Source organism: Drosophila virilis, chromosome 3 (assembly GCF_030788295.1).
Source record: "Drosophila virilis strain 15010-1051.87 chromosome 3, Dvir_AGI_RSII-ME, whole genome shotgun sequence".
NCBI lineage: Eukaryota > Metazoa > Arthropoda > Insecta > Diptera > Drosophilidae > Drosophila > Drosophila virilis.
Genome location: NC_091545.1, coordinates 15,067,549 through 15,087,827, shown reverse-complemented (window position 1 = coordinate 15,087,827; position 20,279 = coordinate 15,067,549). Strand labels below are relative to the sequence as shown.

The following is a 20,279-nucleotide window of genomic DNA, read 5'->3' as shown; positions in this document are numbered from 1 at the left end:
TCGCGCTGTTATCCTTGTCTGTTTGTTGTTGCGTTTAATTTTGCTTAATTTGATTTTGGTGGCACTAGAAGGCGAAATGTTGCTGGGGAGGGGCAAGGATTTAACAATGCCTGACAAATCCACATGCATATGTGGCTTACAGCTTGTTTTCTCCTTTGATTAATGGTAAAGCCTTGCACGAACAAATTAAACATAACATCTTACATTTGAGTTAGTCTTAAAATTTTATTTAAACAGACAACCTACCATAGAAACGATCAACCTTTAATCATATATACTTATATTGTTTTTATACTTCTCAACTTTGCTAAAACTTTAATTGAATGTTTGAAATCTAAAAATTAAGAATTAACTACCGACTTTAAAGCCAACATGCTAACATGTACTCTCCCACAGATAATATCTGTCTCTCTCAACTCCAATTCTCGCAAAAATGTGCTCTTTAAACACTGTTTTATGTATTAATAATCTTACGTTCTAGCGAGTATATTTATATACTCGGACTATTTGCAGCCATTTGCTATTTAATTGAATAGATTTTCCTTAATCATTCGCATGTATTTAGAATCTTTTGCCTATAGCCTTTCAAAATTCAAATGCTGCGGAAATCTCCTGCACTTGAATATAACCAGAGACGGTCCGGCTTTGACTGGCTTGTACCAAAACACTGAGTGCTGGCAATAAAATTCCGAATAACCTTTTTTGACAAATGAAACGTGCAACAAACAGGACACCAAAGCAGCTGCATGGACCAGAGACCAGGTCTCAGCCTGAGCCTGAGCCAGTGCCAACAAAGATTTATGCATTTTACAGTGTGTACGCTTTATGCGAAACTAAACGGCAAACAGTTTTAGTAAAGAAGGGCACTGGTTGCCTTTTGGCTTGGCTAACCGAAGCCGAGCATGGCAGCGACTGTTTCTGGATGGGCAAACATGTTTTGCATGTGGCCCGTACTCGGCAGTCAGCTGACAGGAGGCGAGGGACGGCAGAGTGTAAGTCCATTGTGCCCCTTAATAGACTGCAACTGCACCAGGTTCTGGCAGCCGGCAAACATTTGTGCAGCTTATTAATATGCATCCCATCTCAGTCGCACCAGCTCACGGAGATTAGTCCAGAGCAGGTATGGCAGACGGTGCAAGGTTGAGCTTGGCCAGCTATCGACAATTTTATCTACTAGGCCAAGCGCAAAGTTTTTCGCTTCGTATCGAAAAGTCGTTAGTAAGCTGACCGACCGCAAAAAGAGAAAGAGATGTGGACAGAGCAAGTTGCCCGGCAAAGGTTTTATGTCTTAGTCGCAGTCGTCTTGACGCTTGCAAAAAAACATAAAAAAAAAATAAAATTAAAGTTTTTCCAAAGACTTGCACTTAGCCTCAAAAGTTTACTTCGCACAAAGTTTTGTGACTGAGCTTGTCTCGGTTCTCTAAGTAGATTTGTTGGCCTGGCCATATGGAGCTAAAAAACGAGTGTCTTTTGAGCAAGGTTTCCCTTGCCCATCTGCCCACCCCCTCCTCGTAAAGTACCTGCATAATAGGCGAAATAACAATGCTTATAAATATGTAAAATTCAAGTCTCAGAAATAGCACAGGAATATCATATGATAAGGATATCATGAATAAGAAAATTTAGAGTTAAAAAAAAAAAAAACAGAAAGTAGCATTAGAAAATGCAAATGACTTTCAACTATCAAAAGGAATATTCCATGGGTGCAATACCCTTTTTGTTCGAGATCCTTGGTATATTCATTCTCTATATATTTCTATATATTCATACCTATATAATAATGTCAGAAAACAGTAAAATCTTATAGCTAGACTCTTCAAAATAATGAATACAATAATATTTATATTTTCGAAAAATTTAAGATCATACATCGTTAAATATGGGTAAACTCACGAATTTTTTAAATAAGAATTCATTATTGGCAGCTACCGCTGTAATTATGGGTATTTGTGCATTCTGTATAGCATTTTTCTCGGGCTTTCTTCACGAGGTCGGAAAAGTCAAATCAATTTTGGTGAATGTGTTTCTGGTTATTATGCTACTGTTCCTAGTGAGTGACACAATCAAGTTCCTGGTATTGTCAATGGACAGAGCCTGGTGGCCGCATCAACAGGCCTCGTACAATGTAGATAAGAATGCGACCATTCATACACGCACACATTATTTAAAAATGCGGATAAATACGCTGCGCTCACAGCTGTTGGCTACCGAGAAGCATTGCAACGAGCCCCTGAACCTAATGTATCAGATCAATGCCAAGGACTTGTGGCTGTATGGCAAGTATTTCCTGCTACTGATGTGCCTGGTGCTAGTCTCCTGGGATGAATTGCTCTACTACAATACCAAGCAGAAGTACACGCTCTTCAAGAACAATCAGACTCGCACCTTGGGAATAGTCAGCATTCAAAACCTGCAAGGGCTGTTCACGTTTCTTGAGTCTGCACTTGTGGCGCCCTTTGAGCCGGATTCGGAAGTTACTGGACAAAAGAGATGGTTGTATGGCGATCATACCGCCAAGTTGGGTGTTGTACGCTTGCGACAGCTGCGCAGACGAGAGAACTTTCACATTGGCTGGGGTGAAATCGAGTTCTCAGATTGGGACTATATGCCCAGATGGGAACTACCATATCAACGGATGCTGTACACAGACAAGTATTGGAAAATCTATGAGCCATGGCTGCCCATATATCCCACGCATAGTACATCGACTAAGATGTTATTCGGCTTTTATCATGATGGCTATACACAGAGCTTCCCGGAGCTGCACGGCTACGTAACAATGCTTGCGCGCAGCTATAACAATAGCATGAAAGTGATTGATTATCTTATAAATATGAATTGGCTGACATGGAACACATCGGCGGTATTCGTAGACTTTACGCTCTACAATGTGGATGCCAACATGTTTACCATATGCACTGTGCTGGTCGAGCAGACGCCATTTGGCGATATTGTTACCACACTGAACATATTCAGTGTCCAATTGCAGTTCGTCGATACTCTGGGTACACTGGGCACAGTCGTGGTGGCCATCTATTTAATTGTGCTCATACAGTACGCCAAATCGGTGGTCATAACGCTATGGTATGAGCCGCACAAGCTACGCAGCATGTGGAACAAGCTGGATTTGCTTATCCTAGTGCTAAATGTCATTGTGATCATTCTGATTATCATACGGGAAATAGTTGTATCGAATCTGCTCTCGAAGGTGGAGAGTTCAAGTAAGCTTGTGTTCCTTGACTTCAGGCTGCCGACACGCTTGCATTTGTCGAGTACCATAATGGTGGGATTTCTTGTCTGCATGGCCACGTTGCGATTGTGGCGAGTGCTTCTGTTTGCCAGCGTTTTTCAGTTATTCTCGACTACGTTGTACTCGGCATGGAAGGCGTTGGCTAGTACAGCCATATTAATACTTATATTTTTGTTCGGCTACGGCATGGCCGTTGTCATTATAAATGGCAACAATACGGTTACATTTGAGAAACTGCTAAAGAGCATCATCTCGTCTTTGTGCTTCTCCTTTGGCTTTACCTCACAGTTCAATCCCCGCGATCTCTTTCATGGCGGCAGTTTTCTCGGCTTAATTCTATATTTAATTTTGGCCTTTGTGGTTGTTCAGCTGATGATGAACCTTTTTGTTTCGACAATCAACGATTATTTCTTACATGCCAAGCTCCAGCGAGATGCCAAAGCGTTGAACTACATCAGCTTCCTGCAGTTTCTACGTGTGGAGTATGCCCCAGCCTTTCGATTCTGCCAGAAGCTGCCTTTCTGCCGACGAGGCTACAAGCGGCATAATCGCACAGTTACCGAAAACTTGGATATCAAAATGGACAAAAACAAACGCTGGAGTGAAAAGAAAAGATACCAAGCTCTTTCTTTTGGTGATGATACTAAAACGGAAACCTTCAAAGGCGATGAAAAATCTAGGCAAGAAGAATATATAACGCATATTGAACGTCTTTATACGGTTGCGGCCCTCATGCAAACCCAAATGACATTACTTGACCACTTGCTCTTTAAGGAGGAAGTCAATTTAGATGAATCAGATGATGAAAGCGATTCTGAAGATGAATATGTTTAAATATTATTGATATGGTGTTTTTCATTTAAATAGGGTATAAATGGAAAAAAGTATTCTTAATTAACGGAGAGAACAGCATGTCAGTCAATTTAATTACAATCTCAAGTTCATAATATGACAAATAACATCTAATAAAAAAAAATGGCCAGTATTAATTAGCAGAGAGACCAATCTCTATAGAGACTGTCAATTTATTTACACAATTGAGATAAAGAGACCTTTTCATAAATTTAAATAATATTAATATTAATTGTGGGCAGATACAAGATACATGTACTTCATTATCCGTGATGTGCATTATGAATATTCACAAAATATTTAAAGAAAACTTACTGTTTTAAATACAAAATTTGTATTTATTTTTTGTATCATGAGAATCTGCACCCTTAAGCATATTATATATATTATTATTATTATATTATGCTATTAACCAAAAGGATTCTCTTTGGCGTTCAGCATATTGTTTCACAGATGTTTTTGTTTCGGTAAATCGAATTTGACAGTTACAAAAACGGAACAAAAACTGCCTACTTTTCCAACATTTTCGACTTTTCGAAAACCCAAACTTATCCAGAAATGTTTCTTGAAAATCATTTCCAAATACTTTCTGTTCCAGCAACGTTAAGTTAACAAACGATAAACAATTTTTCAAAACTTCAAAAACAAAAAAAACTCGAATCGAAAAGGCATCGATACAGATTTAATCATGGACCAAAAATCAAAAAACTGTATTTTCTTCATGTTCACCACAGCAATCATCTTGACATGCATGGGTCTAATGATTTATTATTCGGGCTTTGAGCACGAAACGCGGAATGCCAAAAACATTTTCATAGCAATCGTGATAGTAATATTCTTTCAGCTCCTGATTGGTGAGCCAATTAAACTTTTGCTAATTGCACTTGATATGTCCATTTGGCCGCGCAGCATGCCCAAGTATCGCAAATATCAAGATGAAGAGGACGACAACGATGAGGAATACAATCGTTTGAACTTCCTTAAGCGACGCTTGAGGGCAATGAGAGTTCAGATACTGATCACCGAACGTTATCGCAATGAGGCGCTCACCCAGGAGTACAGGATTATTGCACAAGATCTATTTCTTTATGGTAAATACTTTTTAATACTGATTGGCGTGGTGCTGGTCTCACGCGACGAGCTATTGTACTACAATACCCATCGATTGAATCTGCTCTTGATGAACAATCATTCGACTTATGTTGGGCTTAAGGAGGTTTATCATCTGAATCAGCTGTTCGATTTTGTAAAGTCATCGCTAATCGATGCTTTCAGCTACGATGCCAACGATACGGGAGTGTACTCCTGGGTGCACAGCTTCCAAACTAAAATGGTGAGCGTGGTGCGAATACGTCAACTGCGCCTGGCCAAGGAACATATGGGCTGGGATGATCCCGAATTTACGGATCAACCATATTTGCCCAATTGGCAATTGCCATACTATCACATGCACTATGCCGAGAAATATTGGCGCATCTATGAGCCCTGGATACCGCATGTCGAAACCAACTTTGCTTCTCGGGTTCTGCTTAATTTTAATCATATAGGGAAATTCCAGAACTATCCCGAGCTAAAAGGTTACGTCTCGCTGCTGGCACGCCAAAAGCAGAATAGCATGAAGATAATTGAATTTCTAACCGAATCTCATTGGCTAACCTACAACACATCGGCGGTATTCCTGGACTTTACGCTATATAATGTCGATGCGGATATGTTCAGCGTGTGCACATTGCGCGTAGAGCAAACTCCCTTTGGTGGCATCATACCAGATGTTTACTGTGACAGCATTGAGCTGATCGATGATGTCCTACAGATAGGCTATGTGACATTGGTGGTGCTGCTCATCTATTTTATAGTCCTTCTGCAGTTCATTCATTCATTCATGGTTCAACTTTGGTATGAGCCATTCAGGTTGCGCAGCATGTGGAACAAACTGGATTTGATTATATTTATCCTTAATATCGCAATGATTGGGGTTGTCCTCACGCGTACAACAATCGTAGGCGGGATGCTAAAGAGACTGGAGGGTGCCAATAAGCTAGATTTTCTAGACTTTCGGAAACCGGCTCGCTTACTTGCCCTGGCCAATATATTAACAGGCTTTCTAATTTGCGCAACCACCTTGCGTTTGTGGAAGGTGATGCAATTCGCCAAGGTATTTCAGATATTCACCAAAACTCTGTATCTGGCCTGGAAGGCATTGGCCATCACCGCTCTGGCCATTACCATCATTCTGATGGCATTTGTCATTGCGTTTGTCACTATCAATGGCAACAACAGTTCCCACTTTATTCGACCGGTCAAAAGTGTCGTCACGTCTTTGTGCTTCTCGTTCGGATTTATGAGCGAGATCAAGCCAAACGAACTCTTTCATGGTGGTAAATATCTGGGCATTGTTATGTATGCTGCTTTGGGATTTGTGATTTCTGTGCTGCTGATCAATGTGTTTGTAACATTAATTCATGACTATTTTACCGCCGCCAAGATCATAGGTGATGCCAAATTCAAGCGACAAATTACATTCTTGGAATTTCTACGTGTGGAATTCAATGCCGTCCACCAGTTTATTCATAACCTGCCATTTATCAAAAAGCACTACAAACGCAATAATCGCACAGTGGCTGAGAATATTCAACGTATTTTGGATGAGCGCGAAAGGCAAAAGATACTTAAAGCAAGATCGGCTAGCTCCATATTGACTAGCGTAGCAACTATCGAAGTTGAAAAGGACGAAGAGACTCTACAGGCTGAGTATCGCGAACACATTGAGCATATATGCGCCATCTCAAAAATTCTACACATCCAAATCGAAATTCTAGAGCGGGTTGTATTCAACGAAGTTTCGGATGAAACGAAGGATTGGCAAAGGAGGAGGCGCTCTAAGAGACCCGATGAAAGCGATCAACCTCCCGACCACCAGGACGGCAAACCTTCCCATAGATATGATAGCTTCGTATAATCTATCGTTCGCTTGGCGTACAGAGATATTTATTATATCATTTATTTTTTGTTTCCTATTTTTGGTTTAGAATTAAATATGAAAATGGGTAAAAATGTCATTTTTAAGCATAGATTTGTGTAAATGTATGTAACGGTAGGAAGTATCTTCGACCTCAAAGTATATATATTCTCGATCAGCATCAGTAGCTGAGTCGATCTAAACATGTCCCTCTGTTCCTCTGTCCATCTGTCCACCTGTCCATCCGTCCACCTGTCCATCCGTCTGTCGTCCGTATGTATGAACACAAGGATCAAAAGACTTCTCTTTCTATTTTTATGATAGCTCTTGTATTTATACCCTTGTAGAGGGTATTATAATTTTGTGACATTTTCGACCCCATAAAGTATATATATATTCTAGATTAGCATGAACAGCCAAGTTGTCCGACTGTCTGTTTCCTTGCATAGATCGATCCAAAGTTAGTTCTGGTAAAAAACTCTTGTTAGTAGGAACTATTCTTACATATCTGCAAAAGGGAAATTTCCAGTGAAGGGTTTTATGATGTCGAAAAAAGAAAATGATAATAATAATTCGTAAATACAAGATTTAAATTAAAAGGATGCAATAAATGAAATCTATTTTATTTTTGCTGCATTTATTTTACTTTTAATATCTTTCGTTTTCCATTTAATTTAATTTCTTTTCTTTATTTTTTTATATATATATATTTTCACACAAATAAATAATTATGCGCAAACAGAGAAAACTTTGACTTGAAAAGGCTTTTAGGGCAATTTGGTGATGGCATTGTTGGACTTGTTTGCAAAAACTTGAACGGAACCTGAGCCTGGCTGTGGGCCAAAACGAAATGACTTATAAGTAACGAAGCATTTCGGACATACTTGAAAGAGCATTCAGCTCTCACAATTGTTATAGGTTAGCAAATAAAAATTTAATACCTCATGCTTTTAGGCTGCTGCCGAAAACTATTTGAGTTGCCCAGTTTTCAGTTACCAGTTGCCAGCTATGTGTAATCGGAGGCAGCAGTTATTGTTAGACCCACACTAAAAACTTTAAAAACATTTTGATCAACAGCAAATGTAGCTAAACTAAACAATTGCGAACGGCGCTAAACTTTTGCCACTGTCCCACTCTTCTACTGATCCAGAGGGCCTTCCTCCTCTAGCTGGAGACAGACTGTCTGCAACTATTCTTTTGGGTGCATACTCTCGTGTACATGCATAATGTGTGCACACATACATACATATGTGCATGTCACTTGGGGAATTGTGTAAACTTTTATAATTATTAGCAACAAATGAGCAGTGACAGAGCACTTTTGCAGTAGCTGTAACTTTTGCCAGACAGATATTCTCAGCAGTCCCAAACAAACGAACAAAAAATCACAAATGATTCCTGGCCGCTCTGGCTCAATTTAAAAGTTTTAACTACCTGACTAGTCGTATGTGTGCACCTACGAGGCAGACACTAAGAAATAGTGCCCCAATCAAAAGCCCTTTAAACTTTTAAATGCCTTAAGTGGGGGGCGTTGCAAAAAACTTTCTAATTTCTGTCTGACTTCGGGCAGTTTTTAATGTTAACATGTTTTTATTACACATGTTGGTCGTACTTTAAGCTGTTAAGAGTAATGTATTTAAATTAAATTTAAAGATGTATTAAAAGCATCACAACTAACTAGGTTAGCTATTCGAAATGATCAACTATGGAATACAGCGATCGGCATGCAAATCTATATTTAGTTCTACAATTTTTAGACTTTTGAAAATCGAAATACCCGTGTGGTTGGCGGACACTAGAATACCTCCACAGCATGTCACCGCTTGTCGTACAAGGCGACTAATAGAGACACTCTTCCCATGCCCCAAAACCGAGTGTGTTGGGTTTCAAATAGGATGCCTTGCCTTTTTTTTTAAAAGTTAAGTTGATCTCTACGGTAAATCAAAATAGTTTTGCCAGTCATAAATAACACTCAGCCGATATCAGTGAGAAAATCTGTTGGAAAATCCATTGAATTATAAGATTGCTGAGCATTTGAATATGTTAAGTAATTTTATGTTCACATTCAAATATATGAATAGATTCGGACGGAAACTGAAGATGGGACACGATAATAACGTAGTTGGTAATATTCTTGAGAGTTTATTATCCAACACTGTAGTTTATTATGCATTGGGCTGCTTTGCAACCGTTTTCAACACTCACAAATGTCAAATCATTTGAGAATCGTGCAAATTCGTTAATTTCCATTAACATTAGACGGAAACGTCATGTTTGGCAAATCGAAAAAAAAACATAAGGAGTCCAAAGAGCTCGCCCCCATCTATATCAATCTAAAAAACAATGAAGTCCAAAACTATTTGCCGAATGACGAAAATGTCAAGAAGCATAAAAAATCAAAGCACAAGGAACACCACAAGAAGCACGGCAAGAAGCACAAAAAGCACAAACATAAGCATTCCAAAAAGGAAAATCTACCAGTGCCAGTGCCAGTTGCCCAGCTAGGGTCAGTGCCAGAGTCATTGCCAGAGCCGGTGCCTGTAGCAGAGCTAGTGCCAGACGTAGAACCAACGACAGAGCAGGTGCCAGTTCAAATCGAGGAGAAACCATGCGAGCCGACAGTACAGTAAGCTGACGAGTTGACTCATCAAATCATTGCACTCAGAAAAGCATTTAACTAAAATTTGTTTGTATTGATAGGAGCTCGATGTGGTGGAACTATGACCAAACGCTGCTCTCTGGCTATAGCTTTGGCAATGCAGATCTCAATTTTAATCTGGGTGGTTGTGGGCCAATGCGCATTAACCAGCCAATTAGGCAATTTTCCACATTTATAATACCAAAGCTGAGGAACAAGCAACAACAATGCATGAATTTAAATGCCCCCTCGGAAGTTTTTACAACCCAACATTCGCCGGCTAGAGATTTGGATTGGTTGCACGATCAGAACTTTAGGCCCATATCGCCCATCAAGAAAAGTGATATAGACCATTTGCCGACATCGGAGGATATTTGGCTTAGCTACGAGGCATCCAAACAGGGCGCTGAGCCCGAATGGCCAATTTGCTGCACAATGCAAAATGCATTCAGTTCCATGCCCGTGGCCAAAGCAAGGTCGGTTAAATCAACGTCGGTCGAAAGCACACAGCCAAGCCAGGTCAACGACCTGGATCAGGTGATCGCTAGCCTCGCGAACTGGGATTCTAGCTACGAGCGAAGAGAGGAGTTTGACCAGCAAACGCAACAGGACGCAGCAAGCGTGTCCTTTGTGGAATTGGATAGCTTAGATCTGAGCCTGGACGAGGAGCGCGGCCTGGTGGATTTTCTAAAGTCAAAACGACTCCATACGCCGCTCAGTGATATCAAAGCCTTTGAAATGCTGCTGAACATGGCCAGAAGTGAGGAAAATAGAAAAGCGTTGCAAGATTTGCTGCGTCCCAAAATGTTGGTACACGCAAGGCCAGGTAAAGGCATGCATACGGCGCCTTCAAGGGAAGGACAGGATACATCCGTTGAGCTGGAGCTAGTTAAGGAACGAACTGTGATAGAAACGACGCAGCAGCGAGTAACTGAAAGGGTGGAGCTCTCAAATGTGGCACCACTTGTCATCAAAAACGAGGACATGCAGAAGGCCATAGACTCAATCATTGTCATAGATCAGCCGCAAGAGCAGCAGCAACAACAAAAGCAGAAGCTTGACATCAACACGGATGATCAGCCCGATAACGAGAAATTGCCACTGACCCAAAGGCCTGATCAGGCATTAATAGTTAATGTGGAAAAACTGCCGCAGCTTGTTGCGACGCCAAAGCCGCAAGAGGACGCCGTGCAACTGTGGCTGCAGCAACTGGGCCAAGATCTGTCTCGCGTGGTACAAAGCCGACTCGACTCGCTGCCCATCAGAGTGCCAGAAAGGCTGCCCAATGCGGCACACATAGAGCCCATCGATTTCGAAGCACAGATCAGCGAAAGTGCGCAAATGCAGCCCAAAACTAAAACGTCAACGGGTGAGGGCATGCGCCCCGAGTCGGAGCTAAAAATCACAGCTGGCATACCGCAGAGCCCGGGTCAATGGGAGAACAGCTACAAACGACGATTGGATGACTTTGATGACATCATTGATCAGAATATGACCGAGTTTCGGGATCCGCAAGGTAAACGCCTGCGCGCTAGCCGATGGCTAAATGATGCCGGCAAAAGGAACCTGGACAGTTTGAAGCGTGTCCTGGAAATGCCAGCGCTGCCAACGCATCTGGATCAGGGATTGCAACAGTTGCGCATATTGCGGCCACCAACCAAACGCAAAATCGAACGCACCAAAATGCCAGTGGAAATGAAGCTGGTGCGGGCGTACAGCACGCTGGAGGTGAATTGCAACTTGGATATGAATCAGCTGGCCCTGGAGCTAGACAATGCGGTATACAACAGCGATATACAGGTGCTGCAAATGAGTTACGATGCCGCCCAAATGGCTTGGATTTGGGATAATGGCAGCATACTGATTAGCAATGCGCGCAGCAAGGCCATACTTGTCGATACCCAAAAGTGTATATTAGGCAAAATACTGAGCGATGCCGCGACCGCGAACATGGCCCAGCATAATGCATTGCACTCCCAAATGATACACATCGCCCAATTTCCGTGGCACATTTGCATTGAGGAGTTCAGCCAAACGTATTCCCTCAGCTCCGATACAGTGCAGGATAGCCTGCGGTATGCCTACTATGTGAACAAAAATATACCCAGTGTCGCGGCCAAGGTCTATGAGTCCGGTGCGATCCATGTGTTCGCAATGAACGCTGCCCAGGCTGATAATATGCTCGAGAAGCTGTTTCTGCTTACGGCCAATCATCGCAAGTCAAAGACAATAATTCCGCCCAAACAAAAGTCTGAATGCAATGGCACTTTCATACCATTGTTTCCCACCTGAGTAGCCCAAAAGAAATGTGTACATATATATTTACATTTTTTATTTAGCTAGCTGTCATGTCTACAATTGCAGTTTATTATACGTAGACTACCCAATAAACAATTCCTTCGAGTTGAAACTACCCACGGTTCTCTTTGGACATCAACAAGAGAGCACATTTCGCCTGCAGAGAGTTGGCGCTGACTGGAAAGTCTCGCAGAAAGCTTGAAATTCGCGCTCCTTTTGCGAGAGCGCAAGCTTTTGGCAGCTAATAGGCAGCCCGTAGCGCTTTTTGGGCTAAACTTGTGTGTGCTGGCCATTAAATATGCCGTACTCTGACGCTGACTTCGGGCTTTGCGGAGCGCAGGAATTTAATTCATAAGTTAAGTGGCGTGTCCTCGGCCGTATACAGCCAAGGTTAAGTGTGGCTCGCTGCTCCGGCTGCTGCTGCAGTAGCAGTAACACGTCAGAGGGCCGAGTCCGGTCTCCCGTATTCGAATCCGAATCCTGTCGCTCATCCCTGCTCCCTGCTCGAGCGTGTGGGTGTTGCTATAACTGCCCTACCATATTCGCATTTAAGGTTTTGCTGCTTAAGCACGAAGTCGCATACCCCGAATGCACAGGCCCTTCATCTCAACAATTGCCTGGTAATATAATACCCATCGACCCATTGTCTGGCTTGGCCTGAACTTTGCCTGTTTTGGCCATTGTCTTTGGACTTAAAATATAAAAACGGGTTTTTGATTGAATCTTTGCAGTGCGTAAGCGCGACAAACAAATTAAGCAAATGACACCATGAACAAAATAAATCAGCCGAAGCCCCAACCAACAACAGCAACAACAACAATCGCATAATCAGAGCTTGTCACGCCCCGCTCCCGCCCGCCATGATTTGCATAAAGAAATAACCCAAAATGCGGCTGGGTAAATTTTTAGGGCCTTGCTGACCTTTTGTATGCCAATTCAAATAGACCACCCCCCCCCCAAACTTCCTGCTCCACAGCCTTTTTTATTTGCATGACACGTTCGACGATCCGGCCAAAAAAGAAATTCCCAACACCTACCGATAAACAAAAAGCAATGCAGCAAATATTGAAGTAATCAAAAATGCAAATGTCACTACGTGAATTGTAAAATATCTGCGGAATTTTTTTTTTTTTTTTTTTTTTTGGAAAGACCTTTGCCTGGGCCAGGTTGCAATTGAAGAGCACATTAATTCCTCTTCCAGCTGTTTATCGCAAAAAGTTAATTGCTTTCCCGTGCTCTCTATTAATCATATTCCATAATTTGCTTAGCCTAATTAGCGACCGGCAGACAAGCAGACGACTCCTTAGCAAGGACGATAAGCTGGGCAAAGGTCAGAGGGCGCAAGCACAGTACGACTGGGTCATTAGCAACGGCTCAAAGCACAACAAATTCGCAAGTAGGTCATTCAAATTGAATATATATATATTTACTTTGTCCCTATGAATGAATATTCTCATTTTGTTTTGTTTTTACTTATTCGCAATCTATTTAATAACTCCCTTTGTTTAGGGCATATTTTAATTAGGCATTAGACTAGCTTATAAAATACAGGTAAGCACAGAACTACAATGAGTGGAATGTTAGAGGCAAACGACAGGCAATAATATGTAAAGTGAAAAGTAAATTCATGCTAATTGTTCATTTAAAACAATTTTCTTGGCAAAAGTGTGGTTCGACTAAGAATACTTTTCAAAAGGAAAACTGTGCTCTAGTACAGTTGTGTGCAAGGCGACGGTAGAAGGGAAAGGGTTGTGTTACGTGTTTTCCAACACTACCAAATTTGTTATTTCCGGTGCATTTTGAGGCATAAATGAGCTCGTTCACAAATGGAGAGAGTCTATACAAGTTTATACCATAAGACATTTCGAAGATATTTTAATTCAATTATGAAATCAAATGAGAAAAACATGATAATCCTTTACTGGACAAGTCTGCAGCAGACTTAATTAAAGCTTATAGAAATACAAATTACTTAACTTACCAAACTAGTATTCAGTTCCCAGCTCTCAGCTTTCTATAGATTAAGATATATATATATATTTATGCTCCAAATTATCCGCTTGCACTTTTTTCTCATCTTTTCGCACGAGTAACAGACACATTCTGCCGTACAACATTAGAACAAATGTTCAGATTTAACCAATTTTCTCCAGTCTACAATATAAGTGAGTAAAGAAAAAAACAACACATAAATAAATACATGTACGTACTTCTACTTTTTGACTAGGCCATGTCCTGAGCCTGGCATGCCAGTACTCTTCTGCCTTCGCCATACGGAGTCCGGAGTTTTACAGAGTTGGGTGCGAGATTTTTTAATGCAAAATTCGTGTTGCGAGTGTTTGCGAGCTATGAAGCGAGAAAGGGTTGGGAGGTTGGCTTTGGGTCGCAGCTCTGTTTTTGCCGGTTAACAAAGGCCATGTACTGTTGCTTGTTTTTGCCATTAACAGCAATTACAAATGGCAAACAAAAACGCAAAATGGGCGGCCAGCGCGTTGCCTGGGCAAGGGCAAACTTTTAATTATTTAGAGGAGAACGCGAAAGTCGCACAGTTTTTCACACAATTCCGGTTGCAGTTTGCCGTTTGCCCGGCCGAAGCGTTCCGTGCGGGGCTCAACCCAAAAGGTAAATTCAATTACGCTCTTGCTGTCATTGTTGTTCGGTTTTTGTAATTACAAACAAGTTTGCAACAAATCAAATTAGCAGGCAACCGGCAAACATAGAGCCTAAATAAATTCAGTGCCAAAAATATTGCCACATATGGCAGGGATTTTTCCTAGCTTCTCCTTCAGCAGCCCGTGTGCCTGCAAAGAATTTTATCGTTTATCGGCAAGCGTGAGACCAAAAATGGCTTTTCAAATTGTGCATCAGTGCATGAAATGCGCCATTAAAGCATTTCAGATAAATACGCGGAAACTAACAAATAACCATGTGCAAAAGCCAGACGCAAGGATAACAAAATCCCAAGCCAGCGTGTGTGTGTTAAGCAAAGTAAACACTTTTTAAGCATTTAGGCAGTTTCAGGGATAATCGGTTTTTATTTAGCCTTAAATCGAGCCCATCTTGAGAATAAGACCCTTCATGTGCAGCTCCAGTGGGAAGCGTAGCAGGCAAGGGAGCTGCAGCATACTTGGCAACAGCAGGAGCCGCGACTGGAGCAGCAGCGATCACTGGAGCAGTAGCAATGCCATTGACGTTATGGGAAAGCACTTGACTGCTCGCCGCAGTCACATAGGGTGCTCGAGCGGCAACTACTGCAGCTAGAGGAGCAGTCACAATTGGAGCAGTATAAGTAAGCTGCTCGCCAAGAACACGCACAGCCGGGCAGCAGAACAGGCGACAACGGCAAAGATGACAACGGTCTATGGAAACAAAAATAATAAAAAAGGAAAATAAATTGTAAGCCTTCGAATTTGAACAAATTGCTTAAGATCGAGCAGTGGTAATTATGCCTGGATAATGGAGCAGAGTAAAGAAGTTACTCCAAATCCTTTACAGACCATTGTTATCCTCGCCATCATCGCCTGCGCCTCGGCCAAGCCGGATCTTCTTCTGAGCGGGCAGGTGGCCTATAGTGCGCCAGTTGTGGCTGCTGCTCCAACTGCAGTAGTTGCAGCTCCAGCTCCTTACGTGACTGCTACCAGCAGCCAGGTGCTTTCCCATAATCTCAATGGCATCGCCGCTGCTCCAGTGATAGCAGCTGCTCCAGTTGCTGCTCCAGTCATCGCCAAGTATGCTGCTGCTCCATTGGCTGCTCCCCGGGCCTACTGCACGCCATCGATGTGCGCCACAGCCTGGGGCCTAGTCGCATTTCAATTTTAATACAAACTCCCAGAAACTAGCAAATAAATTGATGTTACCTCAATTTAAACTAATGAACGTAAAGCTCAAATCGCCATCGGATGTGGTCACGTGGTCTTCAGATGGCCTAAATAGTTTACTTTTAAAATATTCAGCTGTCAAATTATGTGACTGTCGGCCAACTTACCGCAGTTGAAATAACCTTTGATTTGGGGTTAGCCTTGCTCTAAATACATTAATCAATTATATTACACAGATTTTGGCCTGCAATCTGTATATTAATTTATATATTATATTTAAGTTAGTGCAAAAAACAAAAAATTGGAAAAAATTAAGAACTTCCGAAGTGTTCTTAGCTTGGCCAGAGCCAACAGAAAAATGAACAGGTTTCAGTCCATTTCCTGCTGACTATAATGAAAACTTTTCGAAATAAAGGGGCGTTGCCAGATGTAAAAATGGTACTTTGACAGCTCCAGGGCTGACACTCTTGCAGCGCCATGGTAACTCTTATTTCGTGTAGGTTTATTCTCTCATTTTAATTGCTTCAGTTAGCTAAACAACGTTCTCCAGCTCATAGCAAGTTCCTTCAATTTTATATATCAATTACCTGAAAATTAAAATAGTATTTTACTGCGTGTGCTAACGAAAGAGCAGTAAACTGCGGCGACCTTGACACATATAAAATATACAATGGAAAAAAATTGGACAGCACGTGATAACAATCCCAAATGGATTACAGGTGCGCAACGTAGGCTTACAATTGAATCAATCAAAACAAAGACTTATTAGGCGTCTAAGATTTTATTTGCAGTCATTTAAAAAGTTCCTAGAAGAGAACTGGACCCAATCGAGGCGAGCTGTAGGCCAAGGGAGTGCTGTACGCCAGAGGTGCAGCCAACGGAGTAGCTGCATACCTGGCGACGACTGGAGCAGCGATTGGTGCTGCCGCAAGCACTGGCGCAGCGGCAATGCCATTGTAGTTGCGGGCAAACACCTGGCTGCTGCTGGCAGTCACGTAAGGAGCTGCTGCTGCAACTACTGCAGTTGGAGCAGCAGCCACAACTGGCGCACTATAAGCCAACTGCTCGCCCAGCAGCAGGCCCGGCTTGGCAGAAGCACAGGCGATGATGGCGAGGATAACAACGGTCTGTAAATAAATTCCGTCAGAGATGCACTTTTTCATCCAGGCAACTGTTCCCTCTGAAACTTACGTATTTGAACATGTTGAAGATTTGTGGGCTGTGCTGCTCGTGGGGTTAGCTGCAAACTGTGTGATGTCCCACCCAAATGGGCAGTCCGTATTTATACCCCAAAATAGTCTGCAGCCAGTTGTGAGTCATGTGGTTCATTGGAATGCGAAGTCTGTTAACATGTTGTAGCTATTATCACTTCGCATGTTTTCCGCTGTTTAATGTATAACACGTCGTGTGCTCCACAAATTTGAAGAGCGAGTTCAATTTCTCAGTCCTTTTTTGGGTATAAATACCACAGCCAAATTCATGAAATGACATCAAAAGAGTTCAAGCTCTCAAGCTGCAAATATTAGCCCGAAATAACTAAACTAAAACCTTTAGCAACATGTTCAAATTCGTAAGCTAAATAGTTGTTTTATTTTTTTGCCTTGCTCTTATGCTAACTAATACTTGTCCACAGACCGTTGTCATCTTTGCCATCATCGCCTGCGCCGCAGCCAAGCCTGGACTTCTTGGCGAGCCGTTCGCTTATCCTGCTCCAATTGTGGCTGCTGCTCCAGGTGCAGTTGTCGCAGCTCCTGCCCCATATGTGACTGCTACCAGCAGTCAGGTGTTTGCTCGTAACTATAATGGGATCGCCACTGCTCCATTGGTTGCTGCTGCTCCCGTCGCTGCTCCGGTGGTGGCCAAGTATGTGAGTGCGCCTTTGGCTGCACCAGTTGCTGCTCCATTCGTCGCCAGATACGCTCCTCTTGCGTATAGCGCTCCACTGGGCTATGCTGCTGGGCCAGCTCCTCTATTGTTTTAAAGCCATGCAACTGTGATCATTAAACAAATTTAATTAAACGAACCGGCTATAAATTTGTATCATAAACTATTTGGATTACCTTGCCTTAAGGTTTGCCTAGATCGACTTTGATTCCTGGCGTGCCAAAATTCCTTAAATCTTCAATGGAGCTTTTCAATTTGTCACAAATCTAAGTAAGTATATGGGTTGGCTGTTATAATGGCAATAAATTCGGGCTATTAACAAACCGATTTGTAGCCTTGACTTGGCTATCTTTTGTTCTAAAAACAAGTAAAGGCATGCTACAATTAGCATTATCTTCGTTTTTTGAAAGTGTGTCGAAAAATAAATATTAAAATCTAATCATAGTTTTTAAGTAGAACATTTAAGAATCTCTGTCCGCATTCTCCGAGCTTCCTTAAACTTAACGGTTGAAGCTCTTTTGAATATCATTTTCACATCTGGCAACGCCTTTTTGCGAGCTGTTAGAAAATCTAAGAATATTAAGACATGGGCAGCACTTTGACAGTTGAGAAAAGGCATTGTAGTGGCCACACTTGCAATGTCAGTTCTCGTATCGAAATGCAGCTCTGTTTCGATTTGCGCAGAGAAGATTGTCCGATTAAATCATTACAGCAAACCGTATTTTGCAACTGTCAAGTCTTACACAAGTCTTAAGGAGAAAAAAGCTATAAATATAATTTACATTTATTTAGCTTCAGTTGATCTTACGTTCTAGACCCCGCTTGAAAGTTCATTCAACTGCAGAACCTTGGTAAGATGGCCGCTGCAACCTTGACACAAATAAGTAAAAACTTAAAAAAAAAACTATTTAGCTCCATTTACCGTTTACCGCTGTTGACAATAATTTTACGCTGCCTACGTGAGCTGCATCCAAATATCCAATTGAAGTTTGTTCGCGGCCTTTACTTTTGCTTTGTGGCTATAAATTGATATTGAGCTGCCCCGCAGAGCTACCGATTCCCACATAAAACAGTAATTTATGCAATTATTGAGATTTTGGATTTTTTATTTTTAATTCAAACGAGATATTCTTACAACAGCACAGGCGCAGCAGCGGCTGCGTAAGCCAGCGGCGAGCTGTAGGCGAAAGGAGCTGCCAGCGGAGCTGCCGCATACTTGGCGATGACTGGAGCAGCCAACGGCGCACTCGCATACTTGGCCACCACTGGAGCAGCGACGGGAGCAGCAGCAAGCACTGGTGCAGTGGCGATGCCATTGTAGTTGCGGGCAAACACCTGGCTGCTGGTAGCAGTCACATATGGGGCAGGAGCTGCGACCACTGCAGCAGGAGCAGCAGCTACAATTGGAGCGCTATAAGCCAACTGCTCGCCCAGGAGCAGACCCGGCTTGGCAGAGGCGCAGGCGATGATAGCGAGGATAACAACGGTCTGTAAACAAATGCAGTTGAGTCGGTGCTAGAGTTTCGCAGGAAACTTTCCATCTGAAACTTACGTATTTGAACATGTTGAAGATTTGTGGGCTGTGCTGCTCGTGGGTTTAGCTGCAAACTGTGTGATGTCCCACCTAAATGGCCAGTCCGTATTTATACCCGAAAATAGTCTGCAGCCAGTTGTGAGTCATGTGGTTCATTGGAATGCGAAGTCAGTTTGTGAACACAGTTAACATTTTGTTATGTTTTCCGATGTTTAATGTAAAACGTGTCGTGTGGCCCACAAATTTTAAAAGTGCATAAGGTCATATTCGAAGTCCTCTTTGCGTAGATTGGATATTCAGGCTGTAGACATATTTGCATGGCTTCAAACTCAATAAGATATTGTGGTTGTTCGTTTAACGACCGTATACTAATTTATAATTATCTACAGGCCGTTGTCATCTTTGCCATCCTCGCGCGTGCTGCAGCTGCGACTGGTCTTTTTGAGGAGCAGTCAACTTATACTGCTCCAACTGTGGCTGCTACTCCGGATGCAGTTGTCGTAACTCCTGCCCCATATGTGACTGCAACCGGTAGCCAACTGTTTGCTGGTGACTATAATGTCATCGCCCTTGAACCAGTGGTTGCTGCGGCTCCTGGGATTCAGTTCTGTTTTTTGGAATATGGATAAAAAATAATATATGCAAATATCGAAATCATTAAAGGAACTTAGGCCTTACTTATCTCTGGAAGCCCTCTGGATGAGCTAATTGGACTTAAGGCTCGGATATAAACAAAAACTCGGCAACGGCAACGACCGGAGCCCAATTGCTGTGCAAGTCACGTAGATCGCGTTAAAATCGCCGGCAGTTAATGTTGTTTTTGTTGGACGACGCGTGACATTAAAGTGTCCAAAGCTAGCTTTGAGTTTGTTGTTGGAAAAGACTGGTATTTATGTCAAGGTCATGGGGAAATGTACAGGTAATATATAATTTAACAAAAGGTATATGCTAACATAGCTGAGGGGCCAAAGGTTAAAAACCTGTGCGGTTTTATGAGGCATGTGATAAACATGACCTTTCAATAAGATAAACCTAACGATACACAA

The 20,279-nt window shown here is 42.2% G+C and overlaps 7 protein-coding genes across 7 annotated transcripts; 5 read left to right on the top strand and 2 right to left on the bottom strand.

The window, feature by feature from the left end:
* Positions 1-2,035: 2,035 nt before the first annotated feature.
* On the top strand, positions 2,036-4,084 carry LOC6624346 (polycystin-2-like protein 2). The gene has a single exon (XM_032435361.1). The coding sequence runs from the start codon at positions 2,036-2,038 to the stop codon at positions 4,082-4,084; it is 2,049 nt and encodes a 682-aa protein (XP_032291252.1).
* Positions 4,085-4,674: 590 nt separating this feature from the next.
* Positions 4,675-7,168, top strand: LOC6622621 (polycystin-2-like protein 1). Its single transcript, XM_032434607.2, has one exon. The coding sequence runs from the start codon at positions 4,791-4,793 to the stop codon at positions 7,059-7,061; it is 2,271 nt and encodes a 756-aa protein (XP_032290498.1). The 5' UTR covers positions 4,675-4,790; the 3' UTR covers positions 7,062-7,168.
* A 1,683-nt stretch (positions 7,169-8,851) lies between these two features.
* On the top strand, positions 8,852-12,115 carry ms(3)76Ba (male sterile (3) 76Ba). Its single transcript, XM_002047486.4, has 2 exons — positions 8,852-9,687; positions 9,762-12,115. Exons 1-2 carry the CDS (start codon positions 9,332-9,334, stop codon positions 11,989-11,991), a joined length of 2,586 nt encoding a protein of 861 aa, XP_002047522.1. The 5' UTR covers positions 8,852-9,331; the 3' UTR covers positions 11,992-12,115.
* Positions 12,116-13,409: 1,294 nt separating this feature from the next.
* LOC138911106 (cuticle protein 70, isoforms A and B-like) lies at positions 13,410-16,599 on the top strand. The gene has a single exon (XM_070208356.1). The coding sequence runs from the start codon at positions 15,454-15,456 to the stop codon at positions 15,814-15,816; it is 363 nt and encodes a 120-aa protein (XP_070064457.1). The 5' UTR covers positions 13,410-15,453; the 3' UTR covers positions 15,817-16,599.
* LOC116650753 (cuticle protein 38-like) lies at positions 16,578-17,089 on the bottom strand. The gene is made up of 2 exons (XM_032435362.2): positions 17,007-17,089; positions 16,578-16,942 (listed from the first exon to the last, which is right to left on the bottom strand). The coding sequence occupies exons 1-2, from the start codon at positions 17,016-17,018 to the stop codon at positions 16,622-16,624; spliced, it is 333 nt and encodes a 110-aa protein (XP_032291253.2). The 5' UTR covers positions 17,019-17,089; the 3' UTR covers positions 16,578-16,621.
* A 178-nt stretch (positions 17,090-17,267) lies between these two features.
* On the top strand, positions 17,268-17,862 carry LOC6622591 (cuticle protein 38). The gene is made up of 2 exons (XM_032434612.2): positions 17,268-17,385; positions 17,449-17,862. Exons 1-2 carry the CDS (start codon positions 17,374-17,376, stop codon positions 17,794-17,796), a joined length of 360 nt encoding a protein of 119 aa, XP_032290503.1. The 5' UTR covers positions 17,268-17,373; the 3' UTR covers positions 17,797-17,862.
* Positions 17,863-18,756: 894 nt separating this feature from the next.
* LOC6622578 (cuticle protein 38-like) lies at positions 18,757-19,375 on the bottom strand. The gene is made up of 2 exons (XM_032435417.2): positions 19,252-19,375; positions 18,757-19,187 (listed from the first exon to the last, which is right to left on the bottom strand). The coding sequence occupies exons 1-2, from the start codon at positions 19,261-19,263 to the stop codon at positions 18,831-18,833; spliced, it is 369 nt and encodes a 122-aa protein (XP_032291308.1). The 5' UTR covers positions 19,264-19,375; the 3' UTR covers positions 18,757-18,830.
* Positions 19,376-20,279: the final 904 nt, after the last annotated feature.

Coding starts and splice junctions, on each gene's coding strand:
- LOC6624346 (XM_032435361.1), top strand. CDS start 2,036: ATGCTACTGTTCCTAGTGAGTGACACAATCAAGTTCCTGGTATTGTCA.
- LOC6622621 (XM_032434607.2), top strand. CDS start 4,791: ATGGACCAAAAATCAAAAAACTGTATTTTCTTCATGTTCACCACAGCA.
- LOC138911106 (XM_070208356.1), top strand. CDS start 15,454: ATGGAGCAGAGTAAAGAAGTTACTCCAAATCCTTTACAGACCATTGTT.